Below are 21,564 nucleotides of genomic sequence, written 5' to 3'. Positions count from 1 at the left end.
TCAGCGGCTCCTCACCCACATCTGCAGGAGCTTCTGGTCCCAGGTGTCACACATGAACTGATCTGGGTCAAGTTAATGTCCAGCACCTGTTGTTGTAGCAGAGCTCACTGTGAATGTTGTTGTTGTTGTTGTTGTTGTTGTTGTTGTTGTTGTTGTTGTTGTTGTTGTTGTTGTTGTTGTTGTTGTTGTTGTTGTTGAACAACCTACTGCCTACTGTTAAAACAGCAGTTTGGCTCAATCAACGATATATTGAGCGCAGCTGATTTTTAGCAGCAGTACTCACGTTGTGTGTACAGCGCCCCCTGGTGGCGTGGAGGAAAACCGTCTGACAGTGATAATAGCTCTGCAGTGACAAGCACAGGCATTGGACACTAGAAGCAGCTGGGATCCACCACAGCTTTAACTCTATTGAGTTCAGGGGCCCATTTCAAGAACGAGGTTTTGTGGAAACTCTGAGTTTGTTAACCCCGAAATGAGGAAAACTTAAACTTAAAACTTAAACTGTCCTGGTTACTTAAACCCGTAAAGCGGGGTAAGTTTAAACCCGTTTCAAGAAGCGACGTGATCGAAACTCAGAGTCAGTTACTATGGCAACTTACTCCGTGAACCAAACCTGGTCGGGAGCAGGTTTTATTCGGGAAACCCAGATTTTCCTTCGGTCTCCGCCCCTTTTTAAGAATAAAAATAAGAAAACCTTTAATAGTCCCGCAGTGGGGAAATTACCTCTCACAACAGCAGTACAGATGAGCAAGAATACAGGGACAGAACAGTTTGTGTTGGCACATTCCAAAGCAGTACAGTACAGTTAGAGTGAGTATGAGGTCATTGCAGGGTTATTGCACAGTAATGGGTAAAAGATTTGTACCGGTAACAATATACATGATTGTTCACAGATTTACACAAATATTGTGCAGAGCAGGTTGCTATATAAGAGTGAGAGAGTGACTGTGGTGGGATGTGGTCAACAGTTCTGATTGTACAGTCTGACAGCAGCAGGTAGGAAGGATCTACGATATCTCTCCTTCACACAGTGAGGGTGGATCAGTCTGCTACTGAAGCTGCTCTCCAGAGCAGACAGTGAGTCCTCCAGTGGGTAAGAGTCCTGGTCCATGATGGATGTCAGTTTAGCCAGGACCCTTCTCTCACCCACCTCCTGCACCGTGTCCAGAGTGCAGCCCAGGACAGAGCTGGACTTCTTGATGATCCTGTCCAGTCTCTTCCTGTCCCTCACTGTGATGCTGCTGCCGCCCCAGCAGACCACACGTACAGGATGATGATGCCTCCACAGAGTCATAGAAGGTCTTCAGGAGCGGCCCCCTCACTCCAAAAGACCGCAGTCTCCTCAGCAGGTAGAGTCTGCTCTGACACTTCCTGTACAGTGCATCCGTGTTATGAGTCCAGTCCAAGTGAACACTGTTTAAATACCTCGTTTAATCTTTCAGTGCATTCATAGATTTCACCTGTATCCTTCGCGCAGAGACCAAAATGTCCGTTTCTAGAGGATCCTGTAGATGAGGACGCTGTATTAATTCACACGGCATTGAATTTACGCCGCGAGAGGATTTTGACGCCACAAGATAATTTTCTGTCATGTTCCCGTGCATATTTATTTGAGCGGTACCGTTTTTATCGAGACTCCATACATACATTAATAATCTTATTCACCCATACGTCAAACACATCACCCATCGTGGCCGTGCTTTTACATCCGAACAGATTCTTTGTGTTGCGTTACGTTTTTTATTTGCAAACGGTAGTTTTCTTTATAACATTGGAGATGCTGAGCACATTAGTGAAGCCACTGTATGTAGAAAAAATCGACCTTAAGCGGTTTCCTTGACACAAACTCCTTAAAGCCATTAAAGAGGAGTTTCACAGGATTGCAGGTATGTGGTAATTAATTTGTTTCATTGAGGCTAATCTGAAAAATGATGATCAGTTAATAATATCTTGCTGTGATCTAAAATAAACAGATAAATGTGCAGGTGCACTGACTACTCTTTCTAATGGTCACTGTAACTGACATTACATTGTTTACATCACCAAGATCATATGTGATGCTGCACATATCATAAACGTGAACTCATGAATATATAGTGAGTCAACCCTAAGTAACAGCCTGCACTGTGGTAAGTACATGTATGTCCTATACACTTATTTCAAAGCATGCACTTACACTCACAGGAGCACTAAAGTAATGTGAACTTTCTTCTAGGAGAGATTGATGGCTTTCTGCTGGAGATAGGGGTTAATGGCAGCCCACACTACTGACCCCTCACCCAGAATCTGAAGCAGGCCCTCAGCAGCGCTTTAATGTGGCCCTGCAGAACAAGAGCTTGGGTGGAAATGACCATAGGCCTGTTGAAAGCACGTCTTCAGTGCCTACGTCAACTCAGGGAAACACCTGAGAGGCCTGTGACATTAATGTGACATGTGTTGTTCTCCACATTATTGCAATTATTAGAGAGGAGCAACACCCTGCCCTACAAATACAAGACCCTGAGGAAGACTTCCTCCATCACGGTAATCTGCAGAATGGATGGACAGTCAGAGATGTGATTTGCTTTAATGTCTTAATCAACCATCACCACCACCACCAATTAAAGAAACTGAATAGATGCAAATCATAATTTATTTGTTTTTGTTTCATTTCCTACAAATACAAAGGCAATTGTTAGATTTTATGATTCTTCCAATAATTCATACAATTCACTTTTAACTATACACTCATCTCCAGCTTGTGTTTGGGAATTTCAATTTCTAGATCCGTCTTTTCAATCTGGTGGTACAAGTATAACATTTCCAAGAGATTTAGTTTATATAACTCAATAACTTAAAATACAGAAGATTTAGAGTTACAAGACATAGTTCCTCATATAAGTATAGTATATAGTATATATATATATAGTATATAAGTATAAACTGTATTAATATTACACTTTATAATACTGCTTATCATAATTTAAGCTTTATTTAGTATGATACTCACAACATCCTGGGCTTCTGTTGTGACAGGAGGATTCATATATTACCATCAGAATCTGTTAAGACCAACAAAGAACCCAACCCAGACTATAAGAAATTAATATATCAAAAGTAGCCTATGTAAAAAATCAAATATATGGGTAGGCCTCTTACATTTTACACATGCACTTGTATGCTGGGGAGTGACGGGTTCTGATGAAACTCCCTCCAGGAATTCCTTCAGCCTCTGCTTTCCAGTGTTCTGAGTGCCTTCTCCTCTGCATGCGTCAGTGGTGGAGGTGCAGGTCCTCCACCAGTTGTTCTAGTCTCTGCCTTCTTTCTGTTGGCTGAGTAGAAGTTAGTTAGGATATTTAATATGTCAAATGTTGTAAAGTCAGGTAGTCTACACACATGATATGATGGTGCCTTATACCTGTTTGAATTATGTTTTTACATTTTATTTTTAGCCATGTTCTTTTATGCCTGCAGGATTGCGCCTACATAAAAACTGAAATTAAATTTTTATATTATTACGTGTTTTGGGTAACTTTTAAAAACCTAATTAGATTAATGTAATAATTGCTCTCCATAAAACGTATTGGATTATTGAATTATCATTACTTTACAAATCCCACATCAACCACAACAGGAATTTTAAAAATGCATAGACATAACACTGCACTTTTAATTCATACAAACATCGGTATTTATGCGATTACTGAAGTAACGCCTTAGATGAGTGAAAAACTACTTTACAAGTCCTTATTTTACAAGAGAAATATAACAACGATACTATCATTATTTAGTAATTAGTTACGCTGAACAGTGTATGATGAAAATGTAAACTTACGCATTGACTCGAGCAGCGATTTTCTTCCAAGTCTTCCGGACGTCCGTTGTTGTCCTGTTGCCATGGTGACTCGAAATATCTTCACTCCGTTGATCAGGGCTTTGTATCGTTGCGGTGCACGCGCTTAACTCTGAGTCAGTCAACTAAGAGTTCAGGTTTAAACTCAAAGTTTGTTAAACCTCCTTCTTGAAACGGGCCCCGGGTGGTTCTAACCAAGTCACCTGAATCAGTGGTAAACTACAATATTCCTCTTTCTTTGTGTTACTCTACTATCAGTCACTTGTGGTAGAGATCAGTTGTTGACAACCAAGCTGGGTGTGAACTGGTGTATTATTATACAAGTGTCTAAAACACTAGTTATGCAAGTGTAGTGTTCTTATTAAAGACCAAGTTACAGACCTTTGTCTCATTACAGCACAATTTTCTTATTAAAATCCTTTCATAGTGGAGAAGTTTACCTGTGTAAAAGTACATTTTAGAAGTATTTCAGTCAGTATTTAATTAATTCCTCCTACTCTGGAAAACCTGCCTGGTACCAGAACCCAAGACACCGCATGCCAAGGCCCTCAGCAGCTTCAGACCAGTGGCCCGACATCACACCTGATGAAGACACTGGAGAGACTGGTCCTGGGTCAGCTCTGCTGCAGTTCACCTACCGACACGGCATAGGAGCAGACAACGCCGTCATCTTCCTCCTACATGCAGCTCTTTCTCACCTGGAGAAGCCTGTGAGGATCATGTTCTTTGACTTCTCCAGTGCCTTCAACACCATCCAGCCGATGCTTTTGAAACACAAACTGGAGGAGGCTGGTGTGGACCTTCATCTGACAGAGTGGATTATGGACTATCTCACAAACAGGCCTCAGTTTGTGAGAGCCAGGGACTGTGTGTGTGACACTCTGACCTGCAGTGTGGGGGCCCCACAGGGGACTGTACTGGCCCCCTTCCTCTTCACCCTCTACACGTCAGACTTCAGACACAATACGAACAGTTGTGTTCTGCAGAGATTCTCTGATGACTCTGCGATCGTCGGACTGATCACCGATGATGGCGATGCAGAGTACAGAGGACTCACTCAGAACTTTGTGGACTGGTGCCAGCGGAACCATCTCCTGATCAACACAGGGAAAACGAAGGAGATGGTGGTGGATTTCCGCAGACAGCAGCCTGCTCTCATCCCACCAATGCACATCCAGGGAAGGGACATTGAGAGAGTGGACTCTTACAAGTACCTGGGTGTTCGTCTGAACAATAAACTGGACTGGACTCGACACTGATGCACTGTACAGGAAGTGTCAGAGCAGACTCTACCTGCTGAGTAGTCTTTTGGAGTGAGGGGCCACTCCTGAAGACCTTCTATGACTCTGTGGAGGCATCATCATCCTGTACGTGTGGTCTGCTGGAGCAGCAGCATCACAGTGATGACAGGAAGAGACTGGACAGGGTCATCAACAAGTCCAGCTCTGTCCTGGGCTGCACTCTGGACACGGTGCAGGAGGTGGGTGAGAGAAGGGTCCTGGCTAAACCCACATCCATCCTGGACCCGGACTCTGAGCCACCGGAGGACTCACTGTCTGCTCTGGAGCAGCTTCAGTGAGAGACTAAAACGTTATCGTAGATCCCTCTTCCCTGCTGCTATAAAGCTGGATAACTAGAACTGTGAACTAGCTCCGACACCATAACTGATAACTCACCCGCTGCATCAGTGACTATGAAATTTACTCTGTACAAGATTTGTGCAAACTGTGCAATAATTATAATATACTTTATTTATATTTTATACTTTACTATAACCCTACCTATGACTCCATACTCCCTTTGTATAATGTCATACTGTGCCAACTTAATTCTGATTTTATTGCTGTACTTATTGTGCCTGTGCTGTTTGTGAGAAGAAATTTTCCCATTGTATGACTATTAAAGGTTTTCTTATTCTTCCTTGTAGCAGAGAACTGCTTTAGGCAAGTTTTACTGGATTACACAGCTATTAGACCTCCACCACCTCTAGTCACTAACAGGATGATACAAACATCAGAACAAGTTGCGTAGCTACAGTACAAGCCAACAAGACACACTAAACACCTTTCCTTGTTATAAAATCTGTAAATACGGACCTTGGTTTGTGGACGCAGGTAACAGTTTAAAAACCCAAAACTAAATGTTCAGACAAATGTTCTGTAGAAGAGCCTCAGCTGAACACCGCCCAGCTCTGTGTGTTGCCCTTGTACTGAATTAGTACATGATAATTATAATGAGGATCTCACTGGGCATCAATGACTGAGCATATTTTAAGCTCTCCACAAGGTGAATTAATCTAGTTCTGCTTTTCAACAGGTAAACTATGGAAGCAACCGATCCTGATTGGAGTCCCACATGGGGCTGCAGCCTGGCACCAACAGTAACATGGCGTCTGAGGATTTTACACCTCTTGCTCCTCGTACATGCATCATACACTTGTTGTTCAAACCCCAAACTCAGTTAAGCACTCCAGTAAAGTCTAGATTAAACTCCAGTATGAAATGATCGATTTATGAAGGACAAATACCCAGCAGACAATTCTTCTTTACACAAGTTTATTAATAGAAAAAGCCTTTAAGCTTTAACTGCATATTTGCGGATTGAGTAGAGGAAATCTTTTTTCTGCTGCTTCCTGGTGCGCAGACCCTCTTCGTGCTTGTTGAGCCGGCGACGCATAGCTCTGGTTTTCTTGGGTCTCAAGTCCAGGGGCTTGTACTTCTTGCCCTGAAACATGTAAAAATGATTTAATACAATTATAAAAATAACAAAACACACATTGATAGTAAAAACTAATTTGCATCTGTCAAAACAACACTGTTGTACAAAAATGCTGTTAAATGCTAGAAAAAAAACTGAAATAAAATGCATCAACACTGCATGACTGTTAGTTGGAAGTAACATTTTGAAAGTCTGCTCCTTAGGGTAGAAGCATGTGGTCACTCAAAGCAGAATTTTCTATGTACTCTAATCTTCAAGAATCTTACGCATCAGGAGAGTAATTTAAATTAACTCCATTTTAAAATGGTAACATGACTGTTGACATGACAATTTACCGTTTACTTTTTGGGCAAATATTCTGTAAGTGGTAAAGAGTCAGATGTCAACAAGCACTGACCAGGAGGATCATTTAACTCAAGGTTCAGGCTTTTAGTTAGGTCTTGTATCAAATTCAATACAACAGTTTATAAAGTATTATAGTATCATAGCTTTGACCCAAGCAGGTGGTAAACCACAGCACATGCATGTGCGCTTGAACGCACCTTGTAGAACTTCCTCAGGTTCTCCTTCTGCGTCTGGTTGATTACAGTCAGGACTCTGGCAATGGACTTGCGGACAACACGACTGCGGACAGGAGCATATTCAGACAAGTCATTAGACACATGCCTCTAACCAATACAAGCACAGAACAGAAGCAGTACATGAACCTGCAGCACTGTTCAGCCCATTAGGACACCTCCACACTATACGTACATCTTGGAAAGCTTGGAGGCAGCTCCGCCGGTAACCTTGGCCACACGGAGCTGGGACAGTTCATTCTTCAGGTCATCCAGCTGCTTCAGCAGCTCTTCCTTCTTCTTGCCCCGCAGATCTCTTGCCTTGATTTTGGCCTGAACAATGACATTACTTTTTAGTGATCGTTCCTCGTACCATCTCCAACACACCTCCGGTGATGTTCGTTCAGGAACGCTGGAGTCGAGCCGCGCAACCGCTAGCCCGTCACAATTATCCTGTACATTATTTGTTCCAACAGTTTTCAAAGGCGCGATGTGCGTTTTGGCCTAATTTGCCATACCATCGCTAGCTAGCGCTCGTTATTCAACCATACTCTCGTTAGCTTGACGTTACGGCTAACAGGTAGCCACAAAGCCTCAGCCGCGCTAACGTCCCATAATAATGCATTTTATTCCATTACGCTAACAACCTCAGTCCCAAAATACGCGTTCCAGCTGCCGTCCAACGTTATGGATCCGTACAGTCAAAGTTCTCTGGGCTAAGTTCAAGAATTACGTCAATAATATCGCAAATTTTAGAAGAGCACGAGAAACTCACCATGTTCCTTCTCGCTGCCCCGCTGGAAAGGCCGGACGCACCGCGTGCTCAGAACTAGTCCGTTTCCGGTGACATTCTTCTTCGGCACTTTTTCCGTTGCCACTACTCCAGCAGCGCCACTAACAGGCGTAAAAAAGGAACAGCAACGGAAGCACGCGATTGACACAGTCAATAAAAGACAATATCAAGTTGTCATTTGTGGGCTCACTCTCACAGTGGTGATCTTCACATTGGCAAAGATCAAGGTTTTCCTAATACTAGCATATGTTTGGTTGAGTTGAGCGGGCTCAACCTGTGTTGTATGTTGTAGTTATGCTTACTGTTAAATTTACCAAAGTAGGTAAATTAATATATGGAATTAGCCTTAGAACATTCAAAGACTGACATTTGGCTTGAGGGAATATAATATTCTTACTAATCATTTTAAAACAGAACCTCTGAACAGTATGAAAAGCCTTGACAAGTGCATAGAAATGAATAAGAGTAATATTCTCTATATAAAATTTATCAGATTTATTAATGAACTGCTCAACAGCAGGTCCACTGTTCCATCCTCAAAGTTCCAGTGAATATAAGCTTTACAGTAGGTTTAATACTAATAATATTTAATACTAAACACAGATGCTACCCTTGTAACTTGTTCATAGGAGACCACAGTATTCCTGATTTTTTTTATTGTCCTCGAAACCTACAATAGTCCTTGTTGTAAATCTGTATATTACTTTGGAAACAATCACATTCATATTCAGAAGATGAGGTAAATCAAGCAAAAATCTATTTTGATATATAATCATCTGTTGTTGTCAGATGTTCCCTGCTTGATTTTGATATTCTCAATAAAGACATAAAGATGGGACCGGATCATTTCAGATTTATTATCAATACATTTTTGAAAAACAACCTGTTGTAGTGGCAGCAGTTGTAAGATCAAAATGCAGAAGACTAAAAGCTTTAGTGATTGTACAGGTATGTTTCAGGATTCAACTGCACAACTGATTACGTTAAAAAGTGAATCCACCCCTTCTTTTGATTCTCATGGAGAGAGTATATAGAACCCAGCAGAGTATGGGTAACCACATCAATCTGCTATCGCAGCAGTCCGTACTCCTACATCCCTATGTACAAAGACAGATCCATCTTCCAATACCAGAAAAATATATAGACCTATAAAACAATGCAGCTTGGTGTGACTGATAAGTTCCTGCAGTTAGCACCCTGATGCATTTCTGCTTCACGTTGTCTGCATATTCAAAAAAAAAGGACATGTGGAACACAACCTGCTGCTTCAGGGCAGAACATGCAGTCAGATTCCCCGCGCTACCTAGTGATGTAAAAATAAAATCTCATGATGCTGCAACCGACATCATGCTGAGGCCTGAGTGACAAGCAGTGTATAGGTTCTCATGTTGGATGATAAATATTGCAAACTTGTCACGTCAAACCATTTACATCCATTGATCGATATAAAGTTTTCAATGCATACAGTATGTACAGGTTATCAATCTTTATATAAATAGTCATGTGGAATGTAATTCAATTTACAGTAGCAAAGGCAGGTAAAGGTGGAGCACGTCTTTCTTTCACTGTCCGTCCGTGTGTGGTTATTATCCAAATAGAGTCCACGTCCTTCATACTAGAGTTAAAGGACTTTTAACAGTCTTAAACACACTGCATCAGCTGCAGCTGACGTAGAAATGAAGTTGGGTTCGTTGTAATGTACTTTCATCCCACAATAGGGGCGTTGGTCTCTGCGTTTTCAGCAGAGCAGAATACCTTGCTCAGAGGCATGACTGGCGTCTGGGGACCAGATCTGAACCTCAATCCCTACATCCCAGTCCACTGCTCTGTCCATTGAGTCAAACTTGTTTAGACCTCCTGTGTAAATCATACCATTCACAGTGCATGACATGTTCTGTAGAGCTGTGCAACAAATTTGGGTTGAGAAACGAATTAACTAACAACTTCTGAAGCTCTAATTGATCCCAAGAGGATTTAGACACTCCTAGGACTGTTGGCTAAAGTGAAACGAGTACAAAAGAACGCAGATGTTCCTTTAGACACTATTGATTATTGTTTGTAGCCTGATGGGGAAATGGGCATTTTCATCCATTTTACAATGACAATGTGCAATCAAACAAAATGCTCAGCGTATTTATTTCCTGAAGCCACTTTACATCAGCATATATCAGCTGATAGGCACCAAGAAACTACAGCGTACATGTTGATTGTTGCATGTCAGCCCAGTGGAGCACAGCTGATTGTTGATGTCTACAGTCAAACATGGAACGAAACCAGTTTAGACTTTGAGTATCTGGGTCCTTTCACACCAACATGCTGAAGCCAATAAGACTTTTCCTACAACCATACACACTATTGCTGTTTTCACAGACTAGAAAACGTGAGATCTGTCATCAGTCCACCTTAACCACTGACAGGAAAATAATGCCATGCTAAAGTCACCAACTGATTCTGTTTCCTTCAATCTGTGGAGTCCTCTTCTGTCCCCAGACATTCAGTCTCACAGAGCCAGTGAAAACCAGTGAGTCCTGCAGGGGTGGAAATCGAACAGGAGAGAACACTCCCTTTCCTTCTTGTTGCTTTAGCTCCTTCTGCTTTTCAGTAGCCCCAGTGAGTTGAGCTGCCTGAAATAGAAGGCCGGACACTGCCTTTTGGGGAAGGCTTGGACCCAAACCAGGACATCTACAACAAAAAAAGTCATTTTTACTCTAATTAACAGGAAAATTAAGAAATTGATTCTTGTTTGTTCCAAAACGGTGCTTTATACATTTTTACCATTTACTTTGATACTGATATAAAATGTATTTACAAAAATCAGTTCATGGTGACATTTGTTTTAATTTGTGAGTGACATGACTAAAGCACTGACCTTGTACTCCAATGTTTGCTTCAGCATATCCTCTTCCTCGCGAGTGAAGTTCAGTAGTACCGACACAGCTCGTATTAGCTGATAGGCCTGGCAAAGCAACAGACATGATGCAGATTCAGAGACATTTGTGCTAGAACTGGAGTCTGCTGTTCAGGCACAGGCACCAAACGTGAAGGTAGATTACAGTATGTACCTCTGCATCTCTGGATGACATGAACTTGAGAACCACATGTTTGAGATACTCAAAGTTGATTTCCCGTGAGTCATTGAGGTCTGAGGTGTTGGTCACGGTAGTGTTGGAGGTTGGGGGGCTTGGGGTTGAGGCCGGTGGGGCGTCTGGGGAAATCCTCTGCTGTTTATCCGCTCTGCCATCCTGTAACCTCCCGTCGGTTTCTTGCTCAGGCTTTATCTTCTAAAAGCACATAAGCGTGAAAGCACAGACACTATTTAAAGTTCATCTGTAATATAACAAGACAAGAAAAGAAACTTTATTCCCTTTATAATGTACTGCATACCAGTTAACAGAGTTCAGCTGTATGGTCAATATGGAAGCCACAGCTGAACTGTACTTAATTTTATAATGAAGTTATAATGAAGTAGATTTAACAATAAGAAAAAAGAGCAGCTGTGCAAATTAGGATTAATCTATAGTTAGTATAGCTAAAATCTGTGCATCCTCCATAATATGTCTGAGAAACCACACAGCTGCTTCATATTCATTGTGTCTTACCAGTTCTTTCTGTAGTGTCCTCTTCAGTTCTGCCAGTCTTTGTTGCAGCTGCTTGATGGTCTACAAGAAAACAATGGGCATGACTGACAGTCTTCAAGCGTGACGATCTGAATGTACACTGAAGCAGCGTGTCGAGGCCTAGTTTCAAGCATCAGAATGGCACTGCTACTTAACATGACAAGCTTTGTGAAAGAACATAGCTGTCCAAAGTGGTTAACCTGGACCTTAAACAGACAGTTTCTGAACAATCAAACATGGTTTAGAATTCTTACTGAATAGGAAACAACTCCAGGCATCTTTAACTGCTGCACAACTGCATATTTGATACCTGTCTGTTGTGGTCAGTCAGGAGGTTATCATCATATCTCGTCTGTGCTAGGTTTAAGCTCAACTCAGCAAAAGAGACAGCAGACGTTTAGAACCAGCTGGGACTAACTCTGTTCTTGTCACCAAGCTGCTGCTCCAGGTCTCTGTTGACTTTCTGAATGTGATCCAGATCGTCCATCATCACGCTGCCATTTTGATCTTCCTCACACACTTCAGGGGTTTGAAGCTGCTCTGTTAGGGTTTCCACCTCCACCTCCAGGTATGAGATCTGAACAACACACAACAAACTGCACTGATCATCAAAATAGAGATTTGATCAGTGGGAATCATATCATATCTGAAAAACATTTTTTCAGTTTCAGTACATAACCAGCAATAGGTAGAGAAAACTGAAATGAACATTTAATGTGTCACTGAATAAACATTTAAAAAATAATTACTATATTAAGGTTGACTCAGAATCTTTGCCATTAGACACTTCACTTAAAACACTTCACACAGGGCGGAAACGATACTAGTCAGACTCTGTAGGAGAGCTTAAACCGACCCGTGTCTGGCAGCTGTCGAGCTGCTGAGTCTGACTCAACAGCTCCTCTCTCAGGCAGATCAGCTGGGACTCCTTCTCCTGCTCCATCTGTTCAAGCTGGGCTCGCAGCTGATCAACCTCCTCCTGCAGCTGGTCCACTGACGCCTGGCGAATCTGTACCTCTGCAACGATAACAAGTAGTACCAAGTGAGCATTTTATTACCAAACACAAAATACATGAATTCAATTTCAGTAACTCATTTATGTACAGTAGAAGGTAAAATTCGAACTTAATACTATTTTGCTACTCGGTCAGTGTTAAACACATTGAAACTATCTTTTCCAGCAGAAATTGAAGTTAAAAGTGAAAGTTAGGAAACTGGTGGATTTGACAGTGAGTGAAGATGAACAGTGTACGTTAGATGATTGGAACAAAGAGTCCACATTTGAGGTATTTGGCTCGTAGAAGATATTTTTAAAAGGCTTTAGATGACTGCCTAACAACATAAATGGAACATGGAGGAGGTGATGTTCAACCAATCAATCATTTATATCTAAGCCTACTTCAAAGCAAAAATAGAAAACATATTCTGAGTAGAGTAACTCTTTATTTAATCCTTAGTTTCCGTGTTTACCGGTTTGAAGTCTTGAGACGTCTTTCTCTCTCAGTGTCAGCTTTTCAGTGACCAACGACAGGTCCTGTTGTGAGCTCTGTAAAGATGTGGTCAGCTCTCCAACCTGACAATCAATGCAGTTAAATGTAGTTCAACTGATTAACATTCAGTGAGTTTACATTCACTCGTAACGTTTCCATAGTAAACAGGTAATTGACTGGGAGGGTTAGAGACAGACTCAGTAGAAACTGTTGGTGAAAGGTGACATATCTTTGTCTAAATGAGACTGGTTTCAGTTTCAGTCTGATTTAATTTCATAACAAAGAGATCACATAGTCCCATTTACATTTACAATTAGTAATCAGCTTTTTGACTATAACCTCGTAACCTGATTGCATGTTAAAACACTGAATGTCCTATGGGAGTGGCCACTAGCAGTAATTCTATTCACACACACCTTGGTTTGCAGATCCTCCTTTTGACGCCTGGTTTCTTCCAGAGCTTTGGCAATTTCTGTGCTTACTGTCAGCCGACTGCTTAGCTCAGCCTGAAGGAGCAAAGGGACGGGGGAGACCTTACAGTCAGCACTTCATTAGTACTGAGGTTTTAAGCTTACACTACATACTTTACAGTAATCAAATGTGAACATGTGTCATGAACATTTGCTGGAGATGTTTTTACCCTGCATTGCTCCAGCTCCTCTGTCTGCTGCCTCAGTGTAGAGTTCCCATCATTTCTCTGCTTCTCCAGGGCAGACTAACACAGCAGGAAAATAAGAACATTTTCATTTTTTCTGACTGACAATTTAAGCAAAAAACAGGTAGAATTGTGCGTATCAGTGTATCGTAGCTTCCACACAAGAAGTCACAGAACATACCATCTTATCCAGCAGGGTCTGTTTGTCTGTCTGTAGAGAAGTGATGCTCTCCTCCAACCGACTGCACTTCTCCTTACTCTGCAGCTCCAGCAGACACACTTGCTGATCCAGGAAGGCTTTCTCCGAGCTCCAGTCTCCCTCCTAAAAGCATGTAAACATGTGTACTCGGTGAAAAGTAGCTCATTTTAAACAGATTTAACATTGCTGTTAACATTTTTTATGTATGTAATGTAACTCTCATGTAGGAACAATGGAATGTCTTGCCCTGCATCAGAATAGCTAAAATAGGCTTCACAGCATTTATTTTATGAAATAAGTGCACCTTTGCTTGTGATGCCTGTTGGACCTAGTGTTGTGTATCCGTGTCTCAGTGTATGTTATTAGGTAAGTTTAAGTACTTTATCATTAGATAGGACATGTGTTTGTACTGGAACTAAATAATTTCTGACTTGCGGCTTTTTACGGCTTCTTCCCACATATTCTTGCTAATGAACTCAGCCTATTTTCACGTGTTTGACCCGTGTTTGGAGTACTGTAACTCTCACCAGTTTATCCATCTGCTGCTGTTTCTCTGTGATTTGCTGCTCTGCACTTTTCAGTTTTTCACTACTCTCTAGAACCTGCTGCTCCAGGTTAGTTATCTGTAAGACATATTACAATCAGTGATAACATTACAACAAACAAATTTCAATCTAAAACATCCAATCAAATCTATAGACACTGCTTGAAACATGTTACAAGGCCAATTTAAAACGTTAAAAGTGTAGGTGATAAATCTCAGAATTAGTATCGTCCCCAAAGAAGTACGACAACTCTAAAAAGGCAGTTATGTGGTTTATATTTACCAACGTTCGATTTAAATAAAGAAAGGACAGTGCAAGGGGTCTAACTGCTTACCTGTGTGTCTGTCCTCTCTCTGTAACACCTTGACGACTCATCTTTGTGTCGCAGAAGCGTCTGCAGCTCAGTAATACTGCAACTCATTCTGGATACCTGAGGTCAGGCACGAGAGACCTTTACTGTACTGAAACCAGACTGGTAGACAATTAATAGTTGAATGACTCAGCCAGTTTGAGTTTACCTGAGCTTCCAAAGAGCAGACCGTGTCAGCATGGTTAGTCCGAGCAGCCAGTAGCTCTGCTCGGGTCTCCTCCAGGTTTTCCTCCACGCTGGACTTCTGGAAAAGATAGAGCAGCACACATATAAAAGGTGCTTTGTCCCAGATCTGAAGTTTTCACATGGAGCCTATGGGATACAGACAGCACACCAACATCACGTCGTAGTAATTTTAAATAATCCTGTGTGAAGTTATAAAACACCAAAACAAATGTTTTACACTGATTTCAACCATAACCGTTGTCATTGTTCGTCACCTCCTGGAGGAGCTCCTGCAGATGCTCATCCTGGCTCAGGTTTCCCTGAAGTCGTCTCTCCAGAGAGGTGACTTTCTTTTGGAGATCAGCCAACAAGCGATCCTTGTCCTCCTCTGCCACAGCAGCCTGGTTATATAATAACAAGACATATCTCCTCGTTTTTATTCTCCAAATTTTTTATTTCTCAGAAAACATTTTTTTTCAAAGGGAACTTTCAACAACTGTTCAATTACCATATGTTCCTATAATCTGACCCCTCAAACAGAAATGTTCAGATTATCCATCTACCTGAATAAAACTTAAATATAAAACTTAAATAGCTAAGATAACCTACTGAGATACTGATTGTTTACTGATGCACATATCTGAAGATGGACAATATCCTTAATGACAACTTATTACTGCTACTAATCAATACAATATGTACTGACCTTTTGCTGTTGCAACTTAAGGGCATCGTGGTCGGACTGTAAATCATGGAGGGACTTCTCTAAAGTTGAAACCATACTCTGTGACTAAAAAAATAAATGTTTACCAAATAACAAATCAAAAAACAGAGCACAACATGTATAATATCTGTAGTAGGAATGTGTTGTACAAAAGTGTTCCTGACCTTCTGGAAGTCTTCTGAGACCTGCTGGATGACTGACTGCAGGTCCTGGCACCGTCCCTCCAACTCACCAATCTTCTTGTCTGCTTCCTCTCTGAGCAGCAGCAGTTCCTCTCTACAAACAACAAACCACATACCTGTTGTGTTTGTGATCTTTTTTTCATTCAAAACGGAACATTACTGACCTTCACTTTCTAACATTATGTGTGGGAAGATGATGTGATGTGATAAGAAAACTGTTGGATTCGTTGAGCGTTTCAAACACCACCTCCATCCTTCCCAACTCTCTACACATTGGGATTGTGTTCTGTCAGGTCTTGTACTTTAAACCGTAAAGTGACTGGGTTTTTACCGCTCTATTTCCAGTTCAGAGTTGAGTCTGCAGCTCTCCTCATAATGCTGCTCCACAGCCTGAAGTTTGCCTCTGGCGTCAGTCAGCACTCGCTTGGCTGACTGCACTTCGGCTTCTTTTCGCTGAAGCTCTCTCTCTCCTTGGCTCAGCTGCTCCTCCTTCCTCAGCAACTAGCAGGCGTACAGGAAACGGGAAATAAATCAAAATGAAACTAGTAGAAAGATTTGCTTTCAACGTGGCTGAAACACAAAAGTCACACTTTCCCCTGTGTGTCCTTCCCTTCCATTACATTATCTCTATAGTACAGTTCTGTAGGACCAACTACGAATCTATAGTATCAAGAAAAAAAAACAAGGCATCACACTGTATGACTGATTTTTAGTAATTTCAACCATATAACTCCACAAGTACGCACCATGTGTTTAACTTTAGCAAGTTCCTGTTGCTGAAAGCCCTCCAGTTCATCCAGGTCATCCCTTTTCTGGAAGAGAGCTAAGCTTTGCTCCATCATCTCCTCTACCTGTGCTGACAAAGCAGCCTTCTCCTGGACAAACACAACAGTAAAAAACATGCTCTCATCCACTTAAAGAACATGCAGGTTTCAAGATGCAAAGCTTAAATGAGATACATTTCTTGTGTGTAAACAAACAGACATACCTTTTCCAAACTAGCCATCTTCTCCAGCCACTCCTGAAGTCAAGGAAATAAACAATAAACAATAACTACTCAGCTCTTGAATGCTGGCTATAAGGTGATCACACTGGCAGACTTACCTGATCCTTCTTTTCCAGTGCTAAAGTCATTCCCTCTGCCATCTTTGCTCTGCTGGCAAGGTGAGATTCATTCTGTTCTTGCAGTTTCTTTATGGATGCTGAGCAGTGAAAGTGGAAGAGAGAAATAGAAGGGGAAAGATGGAAACCACACAGAGGTTTGTATGCAGCCACGAAGAACTGAAATATTAGAGCACAATATTAAAGCACAGACACGGGCGCAGTTAGTAGCTGTGGAAAGTTAGCTTCAGATTACGTGTAGAAGTGTGTTTATCCCAGACGCAAAGACAGGCAAAGTCAAGCGATGCACAGCAGATAATACAAACTGAAAGGCAGTCTGTTAAAGCTCATGCTGCAGTTTATGCTAAAAAAAGCATCTTCAAGCTGCATAGTTTTGAACTATTTTAACATATAAACTGGTAACACACCATCATTTATTATTTTTAAAGGTCAAGTAAACATTTCTTAAATAACCAATCCAACAAAACAATTATTTTCTAAAATTTGAATGAATTAATTAATGTAGGGAATGTAATGTGGGAGACAAAGTATTGTATTAGACTGGCCTGTCTACAGGCCAAATCTGTCCTTGCATTGAAAATGTACAGCATTGTAATATGTAATATAATTTCAAAAAAGCTGAGTTACAGAACATAAAAAAGCTGTGTAGACGTGAAAAGTGACACTGTAATATTTCATACTATATTTCGCCGCACCAACACTAAATCCACTAAAAAGAGCTTAAAATGTACAGCAAAGCGGTAATGATAACATTAAATCCAATACAGACGCAGAAGAATTATTCTTGTTGACATTCATCCAGCTGAAAGCAATAGGTGCACACACCTTGTAGGAAAGTGTTAAATAGTAAAGACACGTGGAGCAAACGAGGAAACTGACTACACAAAAGACTGCACAAACTCTGCCATCAACTGCAAAAACATAAAAGGGTGGATTCTTAAACTAAAAAGAAAAAGCATCCAAGACTCCCAAAGCAAATTTCCAAAGCCCATGATATTATCATCTACATTAAAAGAAAATGTCTTCATGAGAGGAAGTGGTGATGCACTAGGTGGTGTTATTGCAGGAACAGACAAATGAAATAAAGGAAGCTAATTGGGAGTAGAGTAGAGGTACGTACAATCCTGATGTTTTTCTAATGCAATTTCAAGCTTGTCCTGGGTCTTCTGCATAATTCGTAGTTGCTCAGCGTAGTCTAGTGTCAGGAAGTAGGGTGATGGGATGGGGTATGGACACGACACACACACACACACACACACACACACACATGCACACAACCAAACACACGAGAAACAAATGGGTAGCAAGGGGCGGATTGTGGTAAAGGGAGAGGCAGGAGAGAAAGCGAACAAAAGGAGAGGGAAAAACAAAAGGGAGAACATGATTGAGTAATAACGAAAAGTAAAAGTTCTAAGGATTCTCTTGAAACCATGCTGGTTGAATGGTTGTATGTCCAACCTTCAACCTTCTAACAGTATAAAGTCACATCGGCAATCAATACCAATACCAGGACAAGGGTAAAAACAAAAGCCTAAAACTACAAATAGATTATTATAATTCCATTTATTTACTATTGAGATCACAAATAATGCTAATATTTTGTCCACCACAAAATGAATGAAGATAAAATTGAATTTGACCTAGTAAAGTGGTCAGTGAGTGTAAGTCAAAATTACTAAGGCGTGTGTGCTTACTGACTGTGCTACATTTGATAAAACATTAAACCTAATTATGCTAAGTGTAATCTGATTAGGCCAGACAATTTTCTTCTAGGAAACATGGCTCGTGTCTGGCATTTACATAAAAAAGACAGTGAAAGGCCAAAAGATAAATCATATATGAGCATATCATCATATGAGCAGAATTAACTTCAAAAACTCTGTTGTGGATCTCCAGTGTGTTTACAAAGCCGAACTAAACATTATTCAAAAGTCTGGCTCACAAAATTATTTGGATTCACATATTATGACAATACCAATTAGGACAGCTTCAATTGCAGCCATGTGCAGTGCTACTGTAGTTCAAGCTGCTCAAAACATTCTCTGATCTTTGTTCTGATCTCTCTTCAGAAAAAATACAGCATTAGCAGTTTTGCCTCAGTCTGAGACGCCCTACCTGACAGCTTGGCCTCCAGCTTGCGAATCTGATCATTCCTTCTGAGAAGTTGAGCAGGCAGGTCATCCCTGGAGCTGCTCCCATCAGATGCCTAAACACAAACACATTATTTTTATTTAACAGAATTAATGTATAGAGATTAAAGTATCAACCTGAAGATATTCTTTCACGGTCAGAAATCTTTAGGTTGTGGCAATAAGTCTTTATTTTGTGTGTGTGTCCTGTCCGGCAGTTTAACAAGCAGAATGTACTAAGCGTAATGCTTTGAAGCAATAGAGAGGTCTGTCAGATCTGTTCATTTCACAGACTTTCTATAAAGACTCATTTCTATGGAATCTTTAGCAAATAATAATCATGTATCCTATATATTTTCAACAATGACATATAAAATTACATTGTTACTGTAATTGGCTACAAGCAAAAAGATGAACTGGTGCGGAAAGGAATGGTAATGGTATCAGTTAGAGTCATACAAACAAGATGGGTAGACGGTGGAACCCAAGCCACTAAGTTTTCACTGTAGCAGAAACAGTGTCACGTATCAGTTTTCAGTATTGAGACTGAGCAACTTCACTAAATAATTTAGCCTAATGCAACAGAGACAACACTGCTGCCTCAGGAGACCAGCTTTTTGTGGTGATCACAGTACCTTTTGAGCATCAATGAACCAAGCTGTAGATGTTATTTTTACGCAAAAATCTAAAAATATCCCTGAAGATAATGCAGAGCCTACAAATTACTGTGAGCAGTCAGTAACATGAAACAGACAAAATAGTTATTCACTGAAACAAAGCTGCCAAGTGCTTCAGGTGAGGAACATGTCTAACCAAGAATTGCTTACTTCAACATTCATTAGTGAATTATCCAAAAGTCTGGGTATGAATCACCCTGCTTTTAGTAGGAGAATTGCATACACACCATGTACTGTATTACTGTGTTATTAGCCCCAGTGTGACAGTTCTATATTTTCATGAAAGGCTATAAATGCAATCATGCTCATGCTGATGAGAACCTTGCTATGCAGTGCTGATGTAAACATATCAGCCAGAGAACATTTTAAATCATTAGCTGTGTGAATAGCCATGGGGATTTCTCAGCTGACTTACAAAGTCATCCCCAGAGTCTGCTCCCACTGAAGTAATGGATTCCTTGCTGATGGTGCGTGGTATACGAACGCCAGTCCGAGGAGCTGTGGCTGCCTCCTCTGCAATCTTCTTTTTCAGCTTGGCAAACATGTCTGTCCCTTCAGTAGCTCTTCTTTATGTGCTTGGTACAGTTATCAAGCAAGTTACTTCACATAATGAGTTTCTGTCTCTATGTTGACAGAGTTAAATAGAGCCATCATGTGCAGCAACACCTAAATGTTTGCACTGTCGAATCCATTGTGTTGCATCTACAAGAGAGAGAAAGAGGTTTGGTATTAAAATTCTAAAATTGGTTAGTAAACTTGACTTGTTTAAATAAAGACCAATTATAGACTATACACTATACATGAGTGAGCTTATTAACATATTAATGACACACAACTACTTTTAGTCTGACTACGGCTTACAGGTAGCTGCTAGCGAAAACCACTTACCATTATTGAAAATAATTACATTGTACTACTATACTTTGTTAGAAGCTAGCTGTAGCTAACTCTACTAGCCATAACAATGACAGTTAACGTTAACGCCGCCGGGTAATGTTAGCTTTCAGTGGTTTGTTCGTTAACTGGATTTACTATTCTCTTACCAGGTTAACTTCCAGATATATTAGTCCGCGTCACTTCGTGGAGGCCATTAACTATACATTGGTGTTCTCTATATATACACACCCAAAGAACTGTGTTGTGACTGTCACTGTTACTATCGCTTCTGACAAGCTAGCTTTTGCTAGTTGGAAAGATTAAAGCTACACGTACACCAACACATATGACGCCTGACGTCATGGTTGCGCCTCTGCTGATTGGCTACAAGTCCGTGACGTGCAGGAAGTGCGGTACTTGTGCTCATTTGCCTGCACGCGCCGCCTGTAGACGAAGCAAAGATTAGCAACACTAACTTTTATTTTATTGAGGTATAGCTATCTCATTTTTCTTTTGCTAACAGGAGATTGAGAGTGTGTTGATCTTTTAATTTTTTATTTATAATTTATTTTAGGTCAACTATCACATGTGAAATACAGGTTTAATTCAGATAATATAGGCTGGCACACAGCCAACATTGAACTTCTATAGGTGATAGGAATGGGATTCAATTCCAGATTTAATCTATAAAAACATAAAATACACACATACATCAAAAATACATTATCGAGAAGAGGTTCTGTTCAGCTGAATTTATATTCAGATTATAGTGTGACGTGACAAAATAAAAATATCAGGCTTTGGTTTTGCACAAAAACATTCTCGAATTATTTTTTAAATATATAAAGCTACTCTGAATGTGTTCTATTAAAAATCAGCTCTGTCAGTAAATGACTACATAAGCAACTTTCAT

The 21,564-nt window shown here is 40.7% G+C and overlaps 2 protein-coding genes and 1 long non-coding RNA gene across 4 annotated transcripts; all 3 read right to left on the bottom strand.

Annotated features, from left to right (window-relative positions):
• Positions 1-2,404: 2,404 nt before the first annotated feature.
• On the bottom strand, positions 2,405-4,018 carry LOC129603397 (uncharacterized). The gene is made up of 3 exons (XR_008693205.1): positions 3,815-4,018; positions 3,139-3,311; positions 2,405-3,041 (listed from the first exon to the last, which is right to left on the bottom strand). It is a non-coding gene; the product is annotated as an uncharacterized LOC129603397 (long non-coding RNA).
• A 2,352-nt stretch (positions 4,019-6,370) lies between these two features.
• On the bottom strand, positions 6,371-8,036 carry rpl35 (ribosomal protein L35). The gene is made up of 4 exons (XM_029135439.3): positions 7,883-8,036; positions 7,304-7,440; positions 7,093-7,174; positions 6,371-6,556 (listed from the first exon to the last, which is right to left on the bottom strand). The coding sequence occupies exons 1-4, from the start codon at positions 7,883-7,885 to the stop codon at positions 6,407-6,409; spliced, it is 372 nt and encodes a 123-aa protein (XP_028991272.1). The 5' UTR covers positions 7,886-8,036; the 3' UTR covers positions 6,371-6,406.
• Positions 8,037-8,738: 702 nt separating this feature from the next.
• Positions 8,739-21,012, bottom strand: golga1 (golgin A1). Of its 2 annotated transcripts, XM_055504266.1 has the most exons (24): positions 20,819-21,012; positions 20,191-20,477; positions 19,085-19,175; positions 18,090-18,164; positions 16,952-17,049; positions 16,836-16,868; positions 16,594-16,722; positions 16,179-16,348; positions 15,830-15,941; positions 15,648-15,731; positions 15,217-15,342; positions 14,930-15,020; positions 14,741-14,841; positions 14,389-14,484; positions 13,844-13,984; positions 13,648-13,722; positions 13,424-13,513; positions 12,988-13,090; positions 12,374-12,534; positions 11,936-12,094; positions 11,500-11,559; positions 10,963-11,181; positions 10,770-10,856; positions 8,739-10,582 (listed from the first exon to the last, which is right to left on the bottom strand). In XM_055504266.1, the coding sequence occupies exons 2-24, from the start codon at positions 20,317-20,319 to the stop codon at positions 10,499-10,501; spliced, it is 2,514 nt and encodes an 837-aa protein (XP_055360241.1). In that variant the 5' UTR covers positions 20,320-20,477; positions 20,819-21,012; the 3' UTR covers positions 8,739-10,498. The 2 variants fall into 2 exon arrangements, with proteins under 2 accessions (XP_055360241.1, XP_055360242.1); XM_055504267.1 differs by lacking the exon at positions 18,090-18,164.
• Between the last annotated feature and the right edge of the window lie 552 nt (positions 21,013-21,564).

The sequence above is a fragment of the Betta splendens genome, chromosome 19, assembly GCF_900634795.4.
Source record: "Betta splendens chromosome 19, fBetSpl5.4, whole genome shotgun sequence".
NCBI classification, from domain to species: domain Eukaryota; kingdom Metazoa; phylum Chordata; class Actinopteri; order Anabantiformes; family Osphronemidae; genus Betta; species Betta splendens.
This window is presented reverse-complemented; position numbering and strand designations above follow the sequence as displayed.

Bases quoted from the DNA above. Each gene is read 5' to 3' on its own strand.
- golga1 (XM_055504266.1), bottom strand. From the start codon at position 20,319: ATGTTTGCCAAGCTGAAAAAGAAGATTGCAGAGGAGGCAGCCACAGCT. The intron at 13,723-13,843 runs GTATGTTCTGTG...CTGCTGTGTTAG, and splicing joins AGACCCTGCTGGATAAGATG to TCTGCCCTGGAGAAGCAGAG. The intron at 11,182-11,499 runs GTAAGACACAAT...ATGTGCTTTTAG, and splicing joins GGACACTACAGAAAGAACTG to AAGATAAAGCCTGAGCAAGA.
- rpl35 (XM_029135439.3), bottom strand. The intron at 7,175-7,303 runs GTACGTATAGTG...TCCTGTCCGCAG, and splicing joins GCCTCCAAGCTTTCCAAGAT to TCGTGTTGTCCGCAAGTCCA. The intron at 6,557-7,092 runs GTGCGTTCAAGC...TACATGTTTCAG, and splicing joins ACCTGAGGAAGTTCTACAAG to GGCAAGAAGTACAAGCCCCT.